Raw genomic sequence first — 19,821 nt, forward strand, 5'->3', positions numbered from 1 at the left:
CCAAGGTGCCCTTTTTCACATTACAATTATTATGAACAGCTACAAAAGAAGAAACATTTCCAAAAGCATCCAGTATACAATAAATATTCGTTATGTATTATTTATTCAGAAAAATCATAAAGCTCTGTTTCAACATAATTGTTGGCACATAATTTTTGGAAATTACTTCTTTTTTCCCCTCTTGGGATCCTTCTTTGACGTGAAAGGCAACAAAAAGACTAACACAGAGTAAAAGTAAAAAACTATAATTCTTAGATGAGACTACAAGGGCAAACTTAGCTGCCTCAATCCATTTTTTGTAATGAAACAAAGAAAGAAAAAAATGCTTTTTGTGTGTTTTCTTCTTGGTTTGCTTTGAGAGGGATAATGAAATCAATAGGCAAAATGAAACTTGGATTAGTTAGCAACTGAAATTCTATTTTCATTTTACATTTTCCACCATTTCCATTTCCATTTACATCATAATGATATAAAATTAGAGCAAAATCTTAATCTGTCAGTATTTTTTAAGTTTTATATGGGAGCTCTGAAGTTACTTGTTTTCAATTATCAATTCACAAAACTTTTTTGAATATTCAGGCCAGTTTAAATATTCTCAAGTCACATCAACACTGAAAATGCATACAGGATGTATATGAATGTATATATATTATGTAGTTTAAGAATTAGCTAAGCAATCAACAAACCAACAAGTAAATATATAAAAACATTTCGAGAGCCTAAATTCAATGGAGCCTAAATTTAAGTGTAAAAAATGCCATTTAAACTAAGCTAAAAAAAATATGGCCAACTGATTTTAGTTTTCATTAACTCACTTCTTTTTTTAATACCTATATTCTTTTAAATGTATTTATTTTGAGAGAGAGAGAGAGAGTATGTATGATCAGGGGAGGGGCAGAGAGAGAAGGAGAGAGAGAATCCCAAGCAGGCTCCATTCTGTTAGCACAGAGCCTGATGTGGAGCTCAAACTCATGAACTGCAACATCATGACCTGAGCTGAAACCAAGAGTTGGATGCTTAACCGACTGAGCTACCCAGGAGCCCCTCAATTGTTTAAATTCTTTTTATTACGTATTTCCCTGTTTACTTGGGCTGGTCTATAAGCTAATCTACAAAAAGGCTAATAATTATGTAAGATCTTTAGCACAATAAAAGGATTGAATTAGTTAATTAACGAGTGAATAAATAAAGGATCGAAACTTAAAATGTTGGTTTCTAACCAATCTCATAAGAAATCAGAAATCACTGGGGCGCCTGGGTGGCTCAGTCGTGCCTGACTTCAGCTAAGGTCATGATCTCAAAGTGTGTGAGTTCGAGCCCCGCATCGGGCTCTGTGCTGACAGCTTAGAGCGTGGGGCCTCTTCAAATTCTGTGTCTCCCTCTCTCTCTGCTTCTCCCCTGCTCATGCTCTGTGTCTCTCTCCTTCAAAAATAAATAAAAACATTAAAAAAAATTTTTTTAAGAAATCAGAAATCACTCCACCACTAAAATTATACACCCCTATACTAGTCAGAGTTCCAGTAAGAAACAGATAGTGTCCTTAATTAAGGTAATTTGCAAAGACAGTAAGGCATGGATAGTGCTTGGAGAAACCAGAGAGAGAGGGAGTATAGCACTCAGGGGTAGAAACAGCGGGGAGCCATTACTACACCACAGGCTAAAAGGCTGAGAAGAGAGAGTGGCTGCCAGAGCTCAAAGGGTAAGCCTGACTGAAGCTGTGACTTTCAACGGGAAGAGGGAATGCTACCCTCTCTCTTTTCCTACCCTCAACACTATTTCTCAATGTAGCATAAATAACTAAAAATGTAAGATAGGCTATTTCTTAAAAACAAACAAACAAACAAAAAACACAGATTTCCCTAGAAAATGATAATGAAATGAAAATCCAAGATAGATATTGCTAAATCATCTTGGTAAATCCAGACAGACTCAACTTTAAACACACTGCTCTTTAACGTAATGAGCTTAGACTGAAAATCATTTTTTGAGATCAACACATTGTTTACATAATATATACCAAATAGAACAAAAAACTAATGAATGAAAGCTTTAATTTGCAAACACTACTCTGTATTAAGTAGTATAGCGAAGTATACTCTGATTATTGTCCTGGCTGGATAAAAGATAAAAAAAAAAAAAAAAAACAGTAGAACTATCAAACAGTCCTAAGTGACCATGCCTCTGTTATGTTATAGAAATGATATTAAATGTATATTCCAAGAAGATTTAAGTTCAGCTGAAATAATGTTCCCATAATATGTTTGCAGATTGGGAATCCATTAATCAGGTTAAGATTGGGACTATATAATGCCTAAAGTCCCTCATATATCTGAGAATTTGTGATTCACATTCAAGTACTCCAGAAACACTGAGAAAACCCATAGCTCAGAAATTCTCTAGTTTTTCATTTGAACCAATTTGTATTAAGATTTTTAGAGAACGAAAAACCATTCTTTAAGGTGTTCTATATACCAACACATATCAATGGGGCAAAGAATATGTGCTTCACACAATTACTCCCCAAATAAAATAATATATGCAACAGAGCTTGGCAAACTGGAAAGCACTTTCTCAATGTTACGTGTTACTATCTTCTTTAAATTTATAAATTGCTTATTATAATGCTTTACTTATTTTCTGAGGAGTGATATGTAAGTAAAGCTTCTCTTTAATAATGTTTATTAGAGAACAAATTATTGTTTAGATATGCAAGCATAGAAATTAATGTTTAAAAATTATCAGAAGTTTAAAAATTACCTTAAAAGGGAGGAACAGCAGAAATATCATGAAAGAAAAACTTTATAATACCCACCCAGTATAAATTACCCAGGCAAGATAATATTTCTGTGATATTTCTATCACCTTAACATATTTATTGCTAAAAAGTAATTTCATCAATGTAGCCTTCTCTGGTTGATTCCCCAACTATTTTAATGCTTTTTATTCTGCTTAAGCACATTTAAGTTGCATTCTAAATCAGCCGACCCTTGAACAACATGGGCTTGAATTGTACGAGTCCACTTATGTACAGATATTTATATAAATATATTACAGTATTATAAATGTATTCTCTCATGATTTTCTTGAATAACATTTTCTTTTTTCTAGCTTGCTTTCATAATATAGTATGTGTATATATATATAGACACATATATATATACATATACATAAACAAAACATGTTAATCGATTGTTTATGTAAGAATATAGCATATTCTAGCTTGCTTTCAGAATATAGTATGTGTATATATATATAGACACATATATATACATATACATAAACAAAACATGTTAATCGATTGTTTATGTAAGAATATAGCGTGTATATATATATATATATACACACACATATACATATACACACATACACACAATACATACACATACACACACACACACACACACACAATGTGTAAGACAACTGTTTATGTAATCGGTAAGGCTTCCTGTGAATAACAGACTATTAGTAGCTAAGTTTTGGGAGAGTCAAAAGTTATAACGCAGATTTTCAACTGTGTCCTCAAATCCCTTGGTATTCAAAGGTCAACTGTATTATAATCTGGTTCTGTCAGTGTTCTAATGTCTTTTCCATGCATATATTTGTTCTGTTTTCCCAAACAACTCTCCCCAATGAAACTTATTATCTAGGAAAAATAATTTGATAATATCCAGGTAAATTATTTCATTTAACATGGTAGAAACCAAACAATAACCATTTTACCTTAATATTTTATAACATGTTCTAAGCATTAATGATTATGTGATGGGGACGGATGTGGCTATGGACAAAATGCTTTATCAGCAAGCATCAGATTTCAGAAAAGACTCCTATTTACCTAATTAATTTTGAGAGAAACAGCTCCATATTAATGTATTCATCGTGAATGTTATTTATTATACTGTGTACAGTAGAAATACATTACTTACTAACCTTTAGCAGATAGATAGCTAGGTTATTCTCTGCAAGTGAGCAAAATTCCTGAATGATAGTTGAAAGATAATTGAACACAGAGCACTTAGTATTTTATGAAGTCTTATAGATGACATTTTGTAATTTTCCTTTAAGAAAATATCAGAATCTTTAAATAAGTACTAAAGAATTTTGTTTTCTTCTCAATATCTCAGTATACAAGCCTTTGGGGGAAAAACCTGGAATTTACTGGTATGTGATCATAATCCAGTGGAAAAAAATACAAAATAGTCCTACTTTTTTCCAAATGGTTTAATATGGACTAATATTTCAAGATAATTTCTGTTCAGCATACATTTTAAAACATGAACTTAATTTTGCATAACACAGCAAAGAGCAAAATAATCATGAAACTGTTTAATTTAAATGGATTTGCAGGCTATCAGCAATGATATCCAAAGGACATCTTCCTAGGCTTAGGATGACTCACACACCACTAGTTTGATCTATTTGATGTATTAGTCATGCCTCCATCAACACATAGGTACTGAGATGCTACCTTTTCTGTAACTAATACAAAATAGACATACATTCAAGATGCTTAATGATCCTTTGTTAAATGCCCTAAATTCCTAAACAAGTTCAAATAATTAAATGGCAATCTGTTTCATTATTTATTATCAATTCTCTATCATTTATAGCCAAAAGATAAGAATAAAAAAGATATTCAAAAACTGAATGGAGGGCCTAATGTAACTTGAGCAATGGACTAAAGTGTTTTTACATGTGCAGTCTCATTTAATTCAACACTCTACTACAGAAGATTGATGAGTCAAGCTCAGTCACTTGTCAGATGCTCCAAGGCAGCTGAGTCACTCTAGGGTCTCAAGTGTACCTTACACTAAAATATACCCTTCATTTCAATGAAGTGATATACTTAGAAAAATTGCATACCTCTCTGATTTTTATTAGTTAATTGATTTGGGAAGAAACTTCCACAGGGCTGACAGGAACTAAAATATTCCAAGCCATTAATTTTATTAGGTTTTTAAAATTCAATACATGATGTCATTTCCTGTTCTCCTGTACCTTGAAAAATAAGCATGACTAACCTAATCTGAGAAGGGGAAAGTAGTAATACAGAGTAATACAGTTAAAATGTAGAAGAAAAGATTCAAACTCAGCTCTCTCTAATTCAGGATTTTAATTAGGGCACCTGGGTGGCTCAGTTGGTTGAGAGCCCGACTTCAGCTCAGGTCATGATCTCACAGTTCATGGGTTTGAGCCCCACATGGGGCTCTGTGCTGACAGCTCAGAGCTTGGAGCCTGCTTCTGATTCTGTGTCTCCCTCTCTCTCTGCCCCTCTGCTGCTGGTTCTCTCTCTCTCAAAAACAGACATTAAAAAAAATTTAAAACCCAGCAATGTTATTTTGAGAAAGTAAGAAAAATTTAGTTTTGAATGAACAATGATTTCAGACCCAATGGCCAGATGGCTTTAGATAATATATACCAGAGTGATTCTAAACAATGCTATATTTTATAAAAGCATTCAGTTTAACAATAAAATTGCTTCTATTGGGAAATGAAGTCAAAGTAGTGCATAAAGCTGAACTCTAAGTAAAGTAAAATTCCCTTGTCTATATTGGAAGAAAACTAACCTACAGTACATTTATCTACAGCTATCAAAAAACCCACTGAAACATACATCTTGGCAAATGTGTGAATGAATGGGACATATGTGTACAGACACAAATTTTCATGTTAATATTTGAATTTGTCTACAAAAAATATGTTGCCATATAATGGAATTTTCTTTCATTAAATATTATATGTATGAGCTACTTCCTAAATTGTCAAGATTCTAAAATGGCAGAAGTAAGAATTATGGCACTTTACTTAATCAGGCCTACAATTTTAGTAGTATTCTACTATTACTACATTTACAGATTATTAAACAGGAGTAAATAACAAGAAGCACTAAACTTGACATGCAAATACTCTTTTCATCTTTCTTGGAAAGATGTTGCGTGTTTGTCTTCAAACTGTGCAAGAAAGGATTTGGGAAATGTCATTACTGTAGCAGTAATGCAAGAGCCAGAAGAAAGAACATAGAGAGAAATGAAGACAGTTTAACAGATAGAAACTGGCCAATTTTCTTTTGTAGATAGTCATGTAAAGAAAGTTATATGGATCATGAATCTTTTAATATATATTTACACATATATATAATTAAGAGTATTTCTTAATGATTCCATTGTTTAGTTGTTTTTAAAAATGTTATTAAATAATATTTTGAGATCAGAAGCTGATATAAATAATTCATTAATGGAATTGGAAATTATATAAAAGGTAGCCATCTTACCCTAAACATACAAGAAGCAAAAGGTGGCCACTTTCTCCAAACGATGTATTTTTATTCTTTTGATGGTAATCAAAGTATTACTATCTTTCCTATTGAGATCTTTTTGTTGCTGTTCCTTTAACATTCATTTCAACCAATATTTACTGAAGCTCTATTAAGACTGTCATAGAGGGGCACCTTGGTGGCACAGTCAGTTAAGCATCCGACTTGGGCTCAGGTCATGATCTCACAGTTCGTGGGTTCAAACCCCGCAACAGGCTCTGTGCTGACAGCTCAAGGATTCTGTGTCTCCCTCTCTCTATACCCCTTCCCTTCTTGTTCTCTCTCTCTCTCTCTCTCTCTCTCTCAAAAATAAAAATTAAAAAAAGAAAGAAGACTGTCATTGACAACTGAAGACCCAGTCTTTATGCTTGCAGCATTCCCAAATCTAGTGGTGGGACATGGAAATACAAGCGGAAAATACACTGTAATATGATAAATGCTAGAACAGAAGTACAGCACATGCAAAGTATGATGGGATGCAGCCAAGGGGCAGAGCAAACTTTCAGGCTCTGTGTGTTCAAGGAACAACAGACTCAATATGCCTTTCTACATTCTCACAGAGTGTGGGATCATGGCAGTCATTTAAAAGGAAGTAAGATCCAAGTACAATAAAGAGGAAGGTGAAAGGTAGCTGAACAGTAATAAGGACAAAAAGAGCAAAAGTAGAAAGAAACGAGAACACTTACACTGCTAGAGACACAAATTGCTCTAGAGACACAACCCAGGCTAGACTTTACACAGTCACATAGTGAGACTTCCCTTGAGTGACAGAATATCAAGGATTAGCACAGCAGAGTGGAGAGACAAATGAGTATGTGTGTTCAGATTTCCTGGAATCTATACAGAGATCCCAATTTCCCTTCCCATAAGTAGCACCATTGATGTAAGTAGGAAACAAAGGTTCCATTAAGGCTTATTATGTTATTTAGATACACTGGTGGAGAATTTTTCCGCCAAAACTGTTTTAATTGCTTATTTTAGGTGACATAGTATGAAGTAGTATCCTATATCACATCTATTTTCTATTTTAGCTCTGAGGTCCAGAATCATCTATGGTGTGTGTGTGTGTGTGTGTGTGTGTATATATATTATATATATACTATAAAACATAGTAAAGACCTCATGAATAAATGCCAGTATCTGAAAACCAGGTAAACAGCAATGTCACTTGAGTTTCCTTTACAAAAGGTTATATACATTATATATAGACAGTTTTTTTTATATTGCCTAAAGTAAGACATCATTATTTTTTAAAGGCTTCATTTTATTGATTTACTTTGTTTTCAAATTTTCATATAAAAATTGGGGAATGGCAACTAAGTTTTTATAATCACCTATCACCCTCAAATATATCAAACGTGATCTTAAAAGAGACCTAAATGTACTAATATTTAACACGTTAATAAAGCATCAATCCAATTATTCACTTCTATAATGTAATCACAATAACATTTGTAATTGTTGGTGTCACTAAAAACAGAGATAGTTTTCTTCTTGCTGTTTTCTGGCTATGAAATTCTTCAGTACGTGAGTGTATTATTAACAAACATTTTAGTAGAAATCCAATGTCAACAAAATCAACATTCCAGTCCTGTGAGCCTATAGTTCCCTCAATACTAACTAGATATGATTTTGTGATTTCAATGGATGCATTCAAAACATTGAGCATTTGGTACTCCATTACCATCCCCATCAGCACCACACTAAACAACCTAGAACTGCATCTACTGCATGTAAAGACTCTTCTGTCCAATGTGCGCCATTTCTATGATGCAATGAATGTGGAAGAGATTTCTACTCAAGGTTTTCAGTATTTATTACAGTGAATAAAAGAGAAGTAAAACACTGTGGAGAATAATTTTGTATTTATTCCTTTGATGACTTACAGGACAGTCTTTTCTATAGAAAATGGAAATCATACATTAATAGAAAATCTAAGTAGAATTTTTAAAACCTCATTTCAAAGGCTGGGATTACATGTTACTAAGTAAAGCAAAGACATTTTGGAATAAAACTAGACATGAGTAGCACAACTATATGTAATTGCTAACCTCTAACCTTGTGAATATCATGAAGTGGCAATTTACTTGAAATGATATTAAATAATTCTAAGATTTTATATATCATTTATATAAAATATTTAAGATTTAATACAATTTGTATAAATTTTACTAAATTAAGAGTCTGCAGATTTTCACATTCCTTTCCTACAACACAGCATAGCCAAAAAGGGCTTCTTTGAATGAGGTAAGGAGTGCCGTATATATTTTATAAGAATTACTTATAAATGCATCAGCTACAATTATGTCATCAGGAATTACTTATCCTTACCTTTCTGACTCAGAATACCTAAACAATTAAAGAACACAAATTTAGAATAAAGAGAATACAGGCTGTGCAATTTTACTGATACAGCATATATTCGCCTATTATATAAACTTTTGCTAGTTCAGTTTTATTAACATGATAATTTTAACACAATCACTTATTTGTCTGTGGAGCTATTCCTTTCTCATTTTGCCAGCTAATTAGCCCAAAGAAATAGATGTGCTCCCACATGATTTATACATCGAATGTCTAAAATCACTCATATTCTTACTCATTTACAGAACAAATGGCTATCTTGTCCAACTTCTATAAATCCCGGCACTGTCTCAACTCATATCTCATGATCATGACCAGCAAAATCTCTCAAAATCATGCTTAATGTGCACACAACTTTGTGTCACTTGCTGACATTAACCAAAAAAAGCCTGCAAAACTGGCTTCACTTTCCATTTGTCATCAGCAGTCAGTTTCAAGATAGGAATTTAACCATTGAAAAATCAGATTCTCTGGATTATATTAAAACAACAATAAAACAAATACTAGTTTCTGGTGATAATTGTCTTATTAGCCAGCTTGTAGCATCACATTTTGTGTGTGTACTGTAGCTTCTTATTCTAGGGGACACTAATTAGTTTTAAATGGTGTTAAATACCATCCCTGCAGTTGCAAGTGCTTCTCTGGGATTTTTACTAGAGAAAAGAACTCCTGTAATTTAAAACCACTTTGTTTTCTTCAGCCACAGCTGTTAGTGAAACACTGACCTGTAGAAATCTTAAAGGTTTTCAACCCTCTCTCATTGCCATTAGTCTGCATTTATTTTCTAACACATCTTTTCCCCTTGTACCACTGCTCCTCCATAAATCCCCAGCCCCCAAATTGCTTTCAGCAGAGAAATTGCATTTAGCTAGTTAAACCCTTCTCTCTTTCCCTCCCTCCTCCCCCCTTACAAAGCCTTGGCTACTCTTAAAGAAAATTCTCCAACAACGTGTCAATTTTATATTGGCCACAAAGACAACTTCTGTTGGGGGAGGGGGAGGAAAGAGGGACTGGAGCTTGGCTGTCCCTTTCCACAGACAGGGATCTTTGTGGAGATCAGAAAACATTTCCTGCATAAAAAATCAACACACTCTCTAGTTGCAGGATCAGAGAGTGAGAGCGAATATGTATCAGCCTGTCCTCAAACGAATGGAACACATCCGTTAACCTTCCAAACAGGAAAAGTCATTTTCTCAAAATATGTCCGCTTTCTTGCGTTATTAAACATAATCCACAATCTGAAATCCTCCGGTAGCTCCCCCACTGGGGATTGGGTGAAAGCTGAAAATCACTCCTGTACTTTCTCTTTTTCCTCTGCATTTCCGTTGCACTATTTTTTCCATCTAGCTCATCTCTGACACGCTCCCACTCTCCTCATGTATACCAAGAGGGGACCCAGAAGAGCAAAAAAAAAAAAAAAAAAATCACACAAGAGGGCTATCATGTTTTACAGGATCAGCATGTGTTTTAATTCTGCCCTTCACCCTTGCCTCCAAGTGACTTCACAGCCAGGAGACCCCAGAGTTTGCGCTTCCAGTGGGGTTTCCTTGACCCACGAAAGAGCAAGCACACAGGATGTATTGTGCAATGCATTTTCTTTTTTTAATATCGGGCCTGTGGGGGAGGGGGATACCCTTGTCTTCAGGTGTCAGAAAGTCATTTGGTCCAAACAGACTTGCTATTGAATTTGTGTCACCATTTTGTCCTGCTTCCCCAACTTAGGGCAGTGCAACTAAAGGGGTCCTGCTTGAGACAGTGAGACAGGGCAAAGGCTAGAGGAAGTGAAGGTTACTTTTTTGCAGGGCTCTAGCAAAAGGTAGAAATCCTACAAATTCATTTCACAGGTGTGTGCGTGAGAGAGCGCGAGTATATATCTTGGTCTCCCCAAGAGGCTGCAGCCAATAAAGAACCTCCCCCCTCAACAACCTCCAGGGCTAACTGGCCCCACGTTTTTGCCTCTCTTTCCTCCTGAATATTCCAGACACACTACCAGGGCATATTGATGAGAGCTATCCCATCCTCACCACCCTGTCTCAAAAATCTTGAAACCCAAAATTAGCTTAAGAGACCTATATTAGTGAAGATCACAAACCAAATGACTCCAAAGATGATAGAGTTAAAGAGCAATGATTAAGCCTGTGTGTTGAAACATCACATCTTAATGCCATCTCCAAACGCCCCTCCCTCCCATCTCTCCCTCTCTGCTGGGCACTTACCTTCTTTGGGCGGTCGCTTGGCCTCCCTGGTAAGATTGCAGACCTGGGTGGTTTGCAGCTCCTGGGTCAGGCAGCCCTCGGTCTGCTCATTCAGGGGTAACACCACGTTATTTAACAAAACCAGCGACTGGTCGTCGATCCCCCACTCTCCCAAATGCTGAGGGCAGGTGCATTTTGTATACATGATCCCACATGATTCTGTTCTCCCATTTTCTGATTTTAAGCAGCTCTCCAACCAAGTGCATAATACATGGCAACCAAACTGGCTTGGGCTCACCTTGTTCAATACCAAAAACTCAAAAAAAGATTTCTGATCTTCTTCCCCTTTTTTCTGTAATCCTGGGAAATCAGTTGGAAACACCCGACGTATCTGAATAAAATTTTTATCATATTGTAGAAAAACGAAAGCATTCTTGGAATCGCAGAGTTGCATTATAGAATGATTCTTTCTTAAAAGATCCTTTATTTTTTCATGGGAAAAATGATCAAACTGATAAGCCAAGAGGGAAAAGTTAGAGCAGCTAAGGTCCTTTTTGGAAAATTTCAGGTAAATGCTATATTTGGTTGGATCTGGATTTTCCAGCGTCCAAGTGCAGTTTGTAAAGTTTTTGGGAAACATTTCACTTACAGAATACGATCCATAAATGACTCCCTTCACCAAAGTTGAACACCAGAAGTCTTGGGCAGCATTAAATCCAAACATAACCAGGAGATAGGTGGAAAATATATAAATCAGCAGGTTACGAACAGCCTTCATCCTATGTCATTTGGCCTGTAAAAATGGCAATGAAAGTAAAATGCAAGTAGGAGTCTACACGCATTGAAGAAAGAAACTCCTTCCAATATTACAGCCAGCTGTTTTCAAGATTTCAGTAAAAAACCCTTTTTAAAAGAAGGGCAGGTAATTTTTTATTTTATAATGCTAGGAAATTATCGGTGGCTGTGTGAACAGCGCCCTCACGTGGTCATTCACAATGACCAAATTTTCTACATTCACTTTAAAAATAATATTTAATAGATTATTAACAGGAATGCTGTAATTTATCTACCAGGATTTCCTCCCAGTACATTATGATTCTATTGAAAGAGGAGGAAAACATACCTTTTAAATAATATCATAACCTAAGTTTTTAATTTTTGAAATCTTTTTAACCAACCTATACAACCTTTTCTCTCCCTCAGTCGGCCCAAAGAAAACATCATCACACACAATCTAATCTGATAATCTGGGAACAGCTGTCATCACATTACTTCTTTTACCTTGAATATGAAAAGCAATTTTGATAAAGGATGGCCACAATTTTAAAAGCACAAATGATAATTTGTTGCAGATGAAACATCATCTCCCAAATACCCATACTTGTCTTTGCAGGGACCATCGTGTGAACTGATGGGAATTCCTGTGCAAAAACACCAACATTCATTTGGATTAATAGAATTTTAAGCCCATTATCTGAGAAAGGGCATAGATGGGTAGATACATAGGGAAGACTTGTTGTTCAACATCACCTCTGAGAACCAAGATTTAAGACAGTCATTTCAATGTGACATGCCCTCTTGGGATACATAAAGTGGATCACTGTATTAGTATCTGTATCCAAAGGCGATGTCGGTGAAAAATCCCAGAACCACAGCTGGCTTCAGCCTTTTAATTTTTTTTTTTTAATTAGGGCTATTTTATCTAGAGTTATTTAAGATTTAACTCTAGTTACTGTAATTTAAGATTTATACATGGTAGATAAAAGACATTAGCATTTTCTTTCCTAGCAGATTTCAGTTACTGAATTGCTCCCTTTCCAACAACAGCTCCAAAGCTCCTTTTCTTTATGTTTTTTTAACCTGGCCTTGCATAATAAAGTAATCCTGGTTATATTTACCTCTGTAAGTTGTTATCCAAAAATAACTTGAATTTTTTTCAGCTTTAACCTTTAAGAAGTTATTTCTTAGAATAAATGACACTGCTTTTTTTTGTTTAGCCTTTGAGCTGAGAAAAGTGATGCCAAGTTAATTATAAAAGTCTTTAGGCTGCAGTCTCTTCCACTGTTCTGTAAACAGAGACAGACATACAGACATATAGACAGTTAAGAGTTTTCGTGTCTTTGCCTGGGTCCTCTCGGAACCAAAGGATAAAACCCTCTTCCTTCCCATTGCATAACACACACCAACGCATGCACACAAATACCAGTGACCGAAGTCCCTGAAGATAGATCTGCATTTTCCAGATCATAATTCAAATTCTATGTCTTGATATAGGAGAAAACAGCCCCAACTCTAAATCTCTATATAGCAGCAGTTTAAAATAACATCAGAACTGCTGGGACTATCAAAACAGTGTTCTCCGTTTCAAGCATATAGCTCAATGAATAATGCATTTTCTTTTTGAGAAAATAAAGCCAATGAGCACGTAAAGGTTAAAAAATTGGGAAAGTTGCAGGAAATTCTGGAAATAATTTCCTCTTTTTTTTGCTGTTGCACTTTGCAGGCAATGCAGGTCTGCGCAGTGTTCTTCAGGATAGAGTGTAGGCGTTGAGAGCCAATGTGACAATAAGTGTCTAAATTAGGAATTCCATCCATGAAAGGGGCTTCATTTTATAATCGGTAACTCAAAAAGAGGTCGTATTTCTTTTCCTAATGAAATCCAGTACTTTTGCTTCCATTTATTTGACAGTGCATGTCTGCATTGCTGTGCTCATCAAGGATTAGAAAGAGTGAGGAAATAGCTCTGATTTCACTTTCAAGCTTGCTCAAGAGAGCCCCCTCAATATAATGCTCTTTATTTTAATCCTTAAGCCTTGGTGTACAGAGCCTTGTTTTATACTAAAGAATCAAAAATGAATCACTGAACTCTGCCGCCCCCCCCCACCCCCGTCCCCGACTGCAGGGCCAGTTCAAACAATTGTATTTCCCTTTTTTAAGAAAGAAAGAATGGGGTGGGGGTGTCTAAGGGATGGCTACCAAGACCTCAAGGATACTGTATTTATTTATTTATTTGTGTCCTGCTAAGAAGCAAACCGGCATTTAGTTTAGCTATTCTCCAAACTGATTTTCTGGGTGACACTTTAGTTTAGCCGAACATAGACGGCGCCATCACTCCACTAAATTTTTTCCCCAATAGAAGACCCACTGCCTCCCCTTATCTTAACTTCCTTCTAACCTAAAAATTTCTCCTCATAAAATCACCCCAATCACACACAACCGTCAGTTTTTCTAGGTCTCCTTGCCTGTTCCTTCCGACCATGCACATCTCTTGAAAAACAGACTTCTCTAACTTTTCAACTGCGGCGTTTAAGTAAATGCAGACAGTCGGGTTTGGTCGTAGCCCCTCCATCTGCCAGCAACAGCCTTTCCTTTCCTTGTCCTCCCTCCGCAAACACCTAGACGAAAGCTCCTCGGTGGCGACCCCTGGCAGAGGGAAGGTGACCCCTGGACCCCCTTCCTTACCTTCCACTCCGAAAGCTCAGGGAGGCTCTTGCTCTAAGACACCAGCACAGGCACGCGTCCCAGCAACAGTGACGGAGAGACTCCCCTTCGGTCCCAATCACCGTTGCCCATTTTCCCCGGCTCAGCTTCAAAAATCAGGATTTATTTTATTTTTTTTTAAATGCACACTTAAGAGAAGCAAAAGATGGGGGAGAAAAATCAAAGAGGGGAGGGGTGGGAGAAAAAAAGCCCCCAGGACCCCGGAGCCTGACGCCGTAGCCAACTGAATCCAACCTCCAACCGAGGGAGGGGGGAGCCCCCCGTAGAGAGACTCTAAAGAAACAAAAATATGCAAGTGGCTTAAAAGCAAGGATTTGTTTTTATCAAATCTACCCCCAACAAACCGATGAGCCAAGAAGCAAAGAAAGCGCTGAGACGAGAAGTGACCGGCGGCAGCAGCGGCTGCTAAGGCAGATTTGTTGGGGCGGTGGGTTTATTACAGGAGTATTCGTAGTCGGATCGGAAGGCTCAAGCTTATGCTCTTTCCTCTTTCCGCTTTCCTCCCTCCTCCTCCTCCTCCCCCTCCCCCCGCAGGTACTGATGGACGGACCGCGACTAAGGAGAGGGGGGAAAAAAATCCTTGGCTGGTGATGTCGGAAAGCTGTTTGAATGCCCAGCGAGGAGGGGCGCGAGAGGAAGAGAGATAGTAAAGCTCTGTCTCGGGTGTGCGCGCCGGCGCGCGGCGCTCGCTCTCCCCGGAGCGCGCGCCAAGGAGGGGGTGCGCGTCCCCGGGGTGCGCGTGCGCGCCAACTCCCTCGTGCTCTTGCGCGCGCGCGTCCCCGGGCGCCGCGCGCCCCGCGCCCCGCGCCCGGCGCCAGCACCGATACGGTGCGCCAGGCGGCCGGCCAGAGGCTCGACGAGCGCTACGCGGCCGCTGTGCCTTCCCGTAGTTCTTGCCTCCCGGGGGCGCGGGTGGGTGTGCGTGAGAGAAGAGGAGGGAAGCGGCGGGGTGGGAAAGGAGGGAGGCCCGGCGGGAGGGCGGGAGACAAGCGGGCGGGAGGGGGGCTCCGCGGTGCTCCAGCCAGGGCCGCGGTAAGCCTGCACGTCACGGCTACTCAAAACCAAGCACGTCCCGAAAGCGGTATTTTCTGCGTCTGGGAGGTTTTTGCGCCCTCAGTTCCCACCGCTGGGGCTGGCGGCGACCAACTGTAAGGGAAACTCACTGGGAGGCGAAGCTAGGGGGTTGCGGAGGATTGGAAGGCGACTCTGAGTGTTGGGAAGTAAATACTGGACTTGATCGTCTCTGTCTTTCTTTCAGCGCGGACCTGTCGCAGCCGAAGAGCTGTCGTTTCATCGCGGGGGTTCAGATGAATTGATCCAGTCCTCAGCGGACGGGGCACATCTCAGTTCCCGAAATGCTGCGTGTCTCCGGCTGGAACAATACTAGTTTTTCTCAGCGAGGCTGCAATTAACATCTTGTTTGTTCTGGCTAGATACAGGCTTTGTCAGGACCGCGGTGCGGCGACCGAGGTTGGGCATCTTGCATTGCTTTCTGCATGGCAATGGGATCATGGTTTTGGGGGGGTCTTAACTTTTGTTTTCTTAATGTGTCTGATTCTTCTTTAAGTTTCCCTAGTAACAGGTTTGTGGACAGTGGTAGAAAAAAAAACGAAAAAAAAAAAAAAAAACGAGGGAAAGGGGGAGGAAAAGCTACCGGATTCTCGATTTAGCAGCAACAAAAAGGATAAATTTCCACCACTCCCCACCTTTATTTATTTGGCCCGCTGGACGGTTGGCTGACAAGTGTTTGATGAACTAGCTTCAGATACAATGCTGCAAAAGGTCATTCGCCTACTGATTATGTTTCTACTTGTAAACGCAGTTGGTAGTTTGCAAAACAAGTGGCAAAATAGTGTGGTGATTCGGTGGGGGAGACTAGAATGGGTAATTCCTATGAAGTGTCTGAGTCTTCCTAAGGGTGAGTGGCTTGAGCGGCAGGTGAAGTTGAATAAAACAAATTTCCATCATCTTCTCTCTGTACTCTTTCTGCATTTTTCTTCCTCTTGTTGTTCCTCTCCCCTGGGGCAAATGGAGCGCCAATAACATTATTTTAAAATAGGACTATAGTGAAAATAGAAAGGTGCCAATGATATTTTATTCACTGGAGTTGCTTGAAATATTAAAATTGGCCCTTTACTTCTTAATACATATTAATAGGGTGACCCTCTTCAAGGCTTTCTCTTCTAGGACAAGTGTTCAGAATAACATCCTGTAAGGGAAACAGTTAATCATTCCCCATCCAACAAGCTTTAACCATGTTCCAGGAACATTCACTGGCTGAGAGAGCAGCCTTTGTGGCATTTTGGTTTTGTGTAATTTTTGGTTCATTACAATATTTTTTATTCATTTAAGGGAAGGTGAAAGGAAAATAAGGTTTATGTCTAGGGCGTAATCCTAAACATTGTGTCTTAAGCAAACACGTTTTCTTTTAAAAACATTCAGTAATACAAAGAATTACATTTCCTTTATTTCAACTTCCATAGAGATTATAATTATGATAGTTGCAAGACATTTTGGTCAGTTCTGTTATGAGAAGCAAAAATAGAGATTAATGACATGTTTAAAAAATGGAAAAAAAAAGGAGAATGTTTTGCATGATTTGTACATAAAAAGAAAACAATGTGAGTTTTAGATCTATGTCTATCTTGCACCTAGTAATTTCTCACATTATCTTTGAACACTGTGATTCTGATGTTTCTTAGAAAATCTTGAAGTCATGATATAGTGACATGAGAATAATAGCTGAAAGGGATAATTTTAAAAGACTTAATCCTAGATGGAAAGGAGCACTCATTCCCAGGGTCATTTACATTCAAGTAGAACACGGGACTGGGTCAGGGAGAAAGCCACCCTTAATAAAGCACTTCACCCTTCACACTGTTTCCCATAACCTTCATAAATTGCAGGCTACTGAGCCAGCCTGATGATGATCCCGCTGAGGTATATTTATAGCAGATGATTTGCGGATGATAAATATGCCAAGCAAGACACCATCTCCAGTAACCCCAGGCTGGTCTGACTTCCTCAGGGGGTCATAATCAAGAATCACAAAAAGAACCCTATATGGAGAATCTGGTCTATGGACCTAACAACAGCACAATTCCAAAGGCAGACCAAGGAAGAGCCGTCCTGATTCACGTCTGCACTATGTTCCATGTGAAAGCACCGTTGACACATTGACCCAACAATGAAAAGAGCGGCAGTTTACACACTAGGCTCTCTGTGTCCTTTCCTCCCTATTGAGATTGGTTTGTTTTTATGCTTTAATGCATTTTAAAAAATCACCATTTCACATTGTAATTATCAGCCTTCATTTGCTTCTCACCAATCCCTGTGTGTATCTGTGTATGTCTGTATGGATACAAACAGATCCATATTTAACACACATGTTTCATGTACATGTGTATATATAAGCATGTATTATATGTAAGTGCACACATACACACATGTATATAATATGTTCACATATATTTCCATTATTATATATGTATTTGGGAGGATGGTTTCACTATACTCCTTTATATTTCTCTTTAGTATGAAGTGTTCTCACCCCAAAACTACCAGATTAATTGTATAAACTAATTTTCACTTAAGTTTCCTTCTCAACTTTTGAAAGGACAATTGAAAAGCCAGTATTAACACATCAAAATATAAACTTGTATTTTAAATTGGCCCAGGCATGTAAAGTCTTTCAAATTTATCTTTTCTATTATTTATATGTTTTTAAAGATTACTTCAGGGAAATGAGATTTCTAAGTATAATGTATCTCTCTTTTACTTATATTGCCTTTATTTTTTTACTGTTTAGTTCTTCTACCTTTGAAAAAAAAGAATCCCATCCTCCAGGATCCTTTCTTAAACTTCAGTATCACCTGCATAATTCTCAGACTGAAATGATAAGAATATGTTTTGAATATGCTTACCTAGTTTTAGAAAGGGCTTTCTTCCCCGTCATGCCTTTCTCTCATGCTCCTTGTGGTATTACTATATTACCACTTTTAAGTTTTATAACTTTTCTTCAGTAAGGCTTTAAGAAGCATAAATAAGTTTATCGATTATTCTTTTTCAATATGTTCTAACTTTTCAATACTTAATGTCTCCAACACACACACACATGCACACACACACAGATTTTTGACAACTAATTTCACAATAAAAGGAAATTAATGTAACAACTTCAGAAATATGAACCTTAACTACCTTATTATTTACTCTAATCAACTAATGCTTTATTTTGTGTTAATAAAATGATCAAAATATTACATGATTAAATGGGTAAGTACTTACTTTACACTTAAAATTAGCATATTTACTATGAACTGAAAGAACTTCTCATTCTTTCTCCTCCTCCTCTTCCTCCTCTTCTTCTTTCTTCTTATTAAATAATGAAGTTTCTCAGGAACTAAGCTGATTCTTCTCGGTTTTCTATCTAAAAAAAAAAAAGGCATCCCCTTCTAATTGGGCATCCCCCAAATAGAAAATACATAACAAAAGTACTAAAAAGTAGAAGGGTATAGTAGAGCAAACGGATACATGAACTGATGGTTATCCTGGGCTGGTTAGTCCAAACTTGCCCCATGCCAGGCATAGCCAGAGTACTTTTTATCAAAGAACTCATTTGTATCAAGTTTCCATTTTTACCATTCTTTTCCTCTACTATGACACATGTAAAACACTCACATTGTTAAAAAGTTTTTGACCATCAATTCCAAAGGCTTCATTTGTGATTCAAGAAATGCCATGGGTAGGTACCACATAATGTCACATTTGTGTGTTATAGAAGTATCTTGGAAAATAGGGACTTTAAAAGCTCAAAATACATGTTTGCAGTTAAATAGGAATTTACCCCAAATTCTTTCCTTGTCAGTTATTTTTATCTACTTTTTTGTATAAAGTTGCTATGTTTATGCTATTATCTTTAATTTTTAGGATTTCAAATGAACCATAAATAAAGATTCTTCATTTTTACCCCTGAAGCTGACACTGGTTATATAGACAGTTATAGACAAGAAGCTGTGCACTCTCTGGACTTCATTTTCCTCATAGGAAAGGAAGAGCATGACCAAGGACTTTCTATGGTTCTTCTTGATATTTTCTAAATTAAACAAGGTATCTCACAAGACATGGAAGCAATGAGAGAAAAATGCAACAAAATCCTAGGCTAGGAAGAATCAAAATTGTTCCAAATATTGGAAATGCTCTACTCTACCATAATTTGTAAGATCTCTATAGTTTTACCAGCTTTGCCCTTCCTTCCTTGCTGTCATCTGCCAGTGGAAAGACAACCCATTACATTCTTATTCTTCCCTCACTGTGATCATTTTTTTTCCTCAGATTGCGTTCCAACCCTACTAAAACTGATGACAAGAACTAAAGTTGTGAGTACCAGCATATCTGTTGACCTTAATCAACACCAGAGATTAAGGTCAGTTGATTACCTATTATTTC

General features: G+C 37.4%; 1 protein-coding gene across 1 annotated transcript in view; it reads right to left on the minus strand.

Moving 5' to 3' along the window:
* Positions 1-11,650, minus strand: part of ADGRB3 (adhesion G protein-coupled receptor B3) — a 732,350-nt gene extending 720,700 nt beyond the window's left edge. The window contains exon 1 of the mRNA XM_047102403.1: positions 10,894-11,650. Coding sequence (XP_046958359.1) covers positions 10,894-11,650 — 757 coding nt within the window. The remainder of the gene's footprint in view (positions 1-10,893) is intronic.
* Positions 11,651-19,821: the final 8,171 nt, after the last annotated feature.

Source organism: Lynx rufus, unplaced genomic scaffold, assembly GCF_022079265.1.
Source record: "Lynx rufus isolate CCGP_SWC_20201006 ecotype Redwood Valley unplaced genomic scaffold, mLynRuf1.p SCAF_6, whole genome shotgun sequence".
NCBI classification, from domain to species: domain Eukaryota; kingdom Metazoa; phylum Chordata; class Mammalia; order Carnivora; family Felidae; genus Lynx; species Lynx rufus.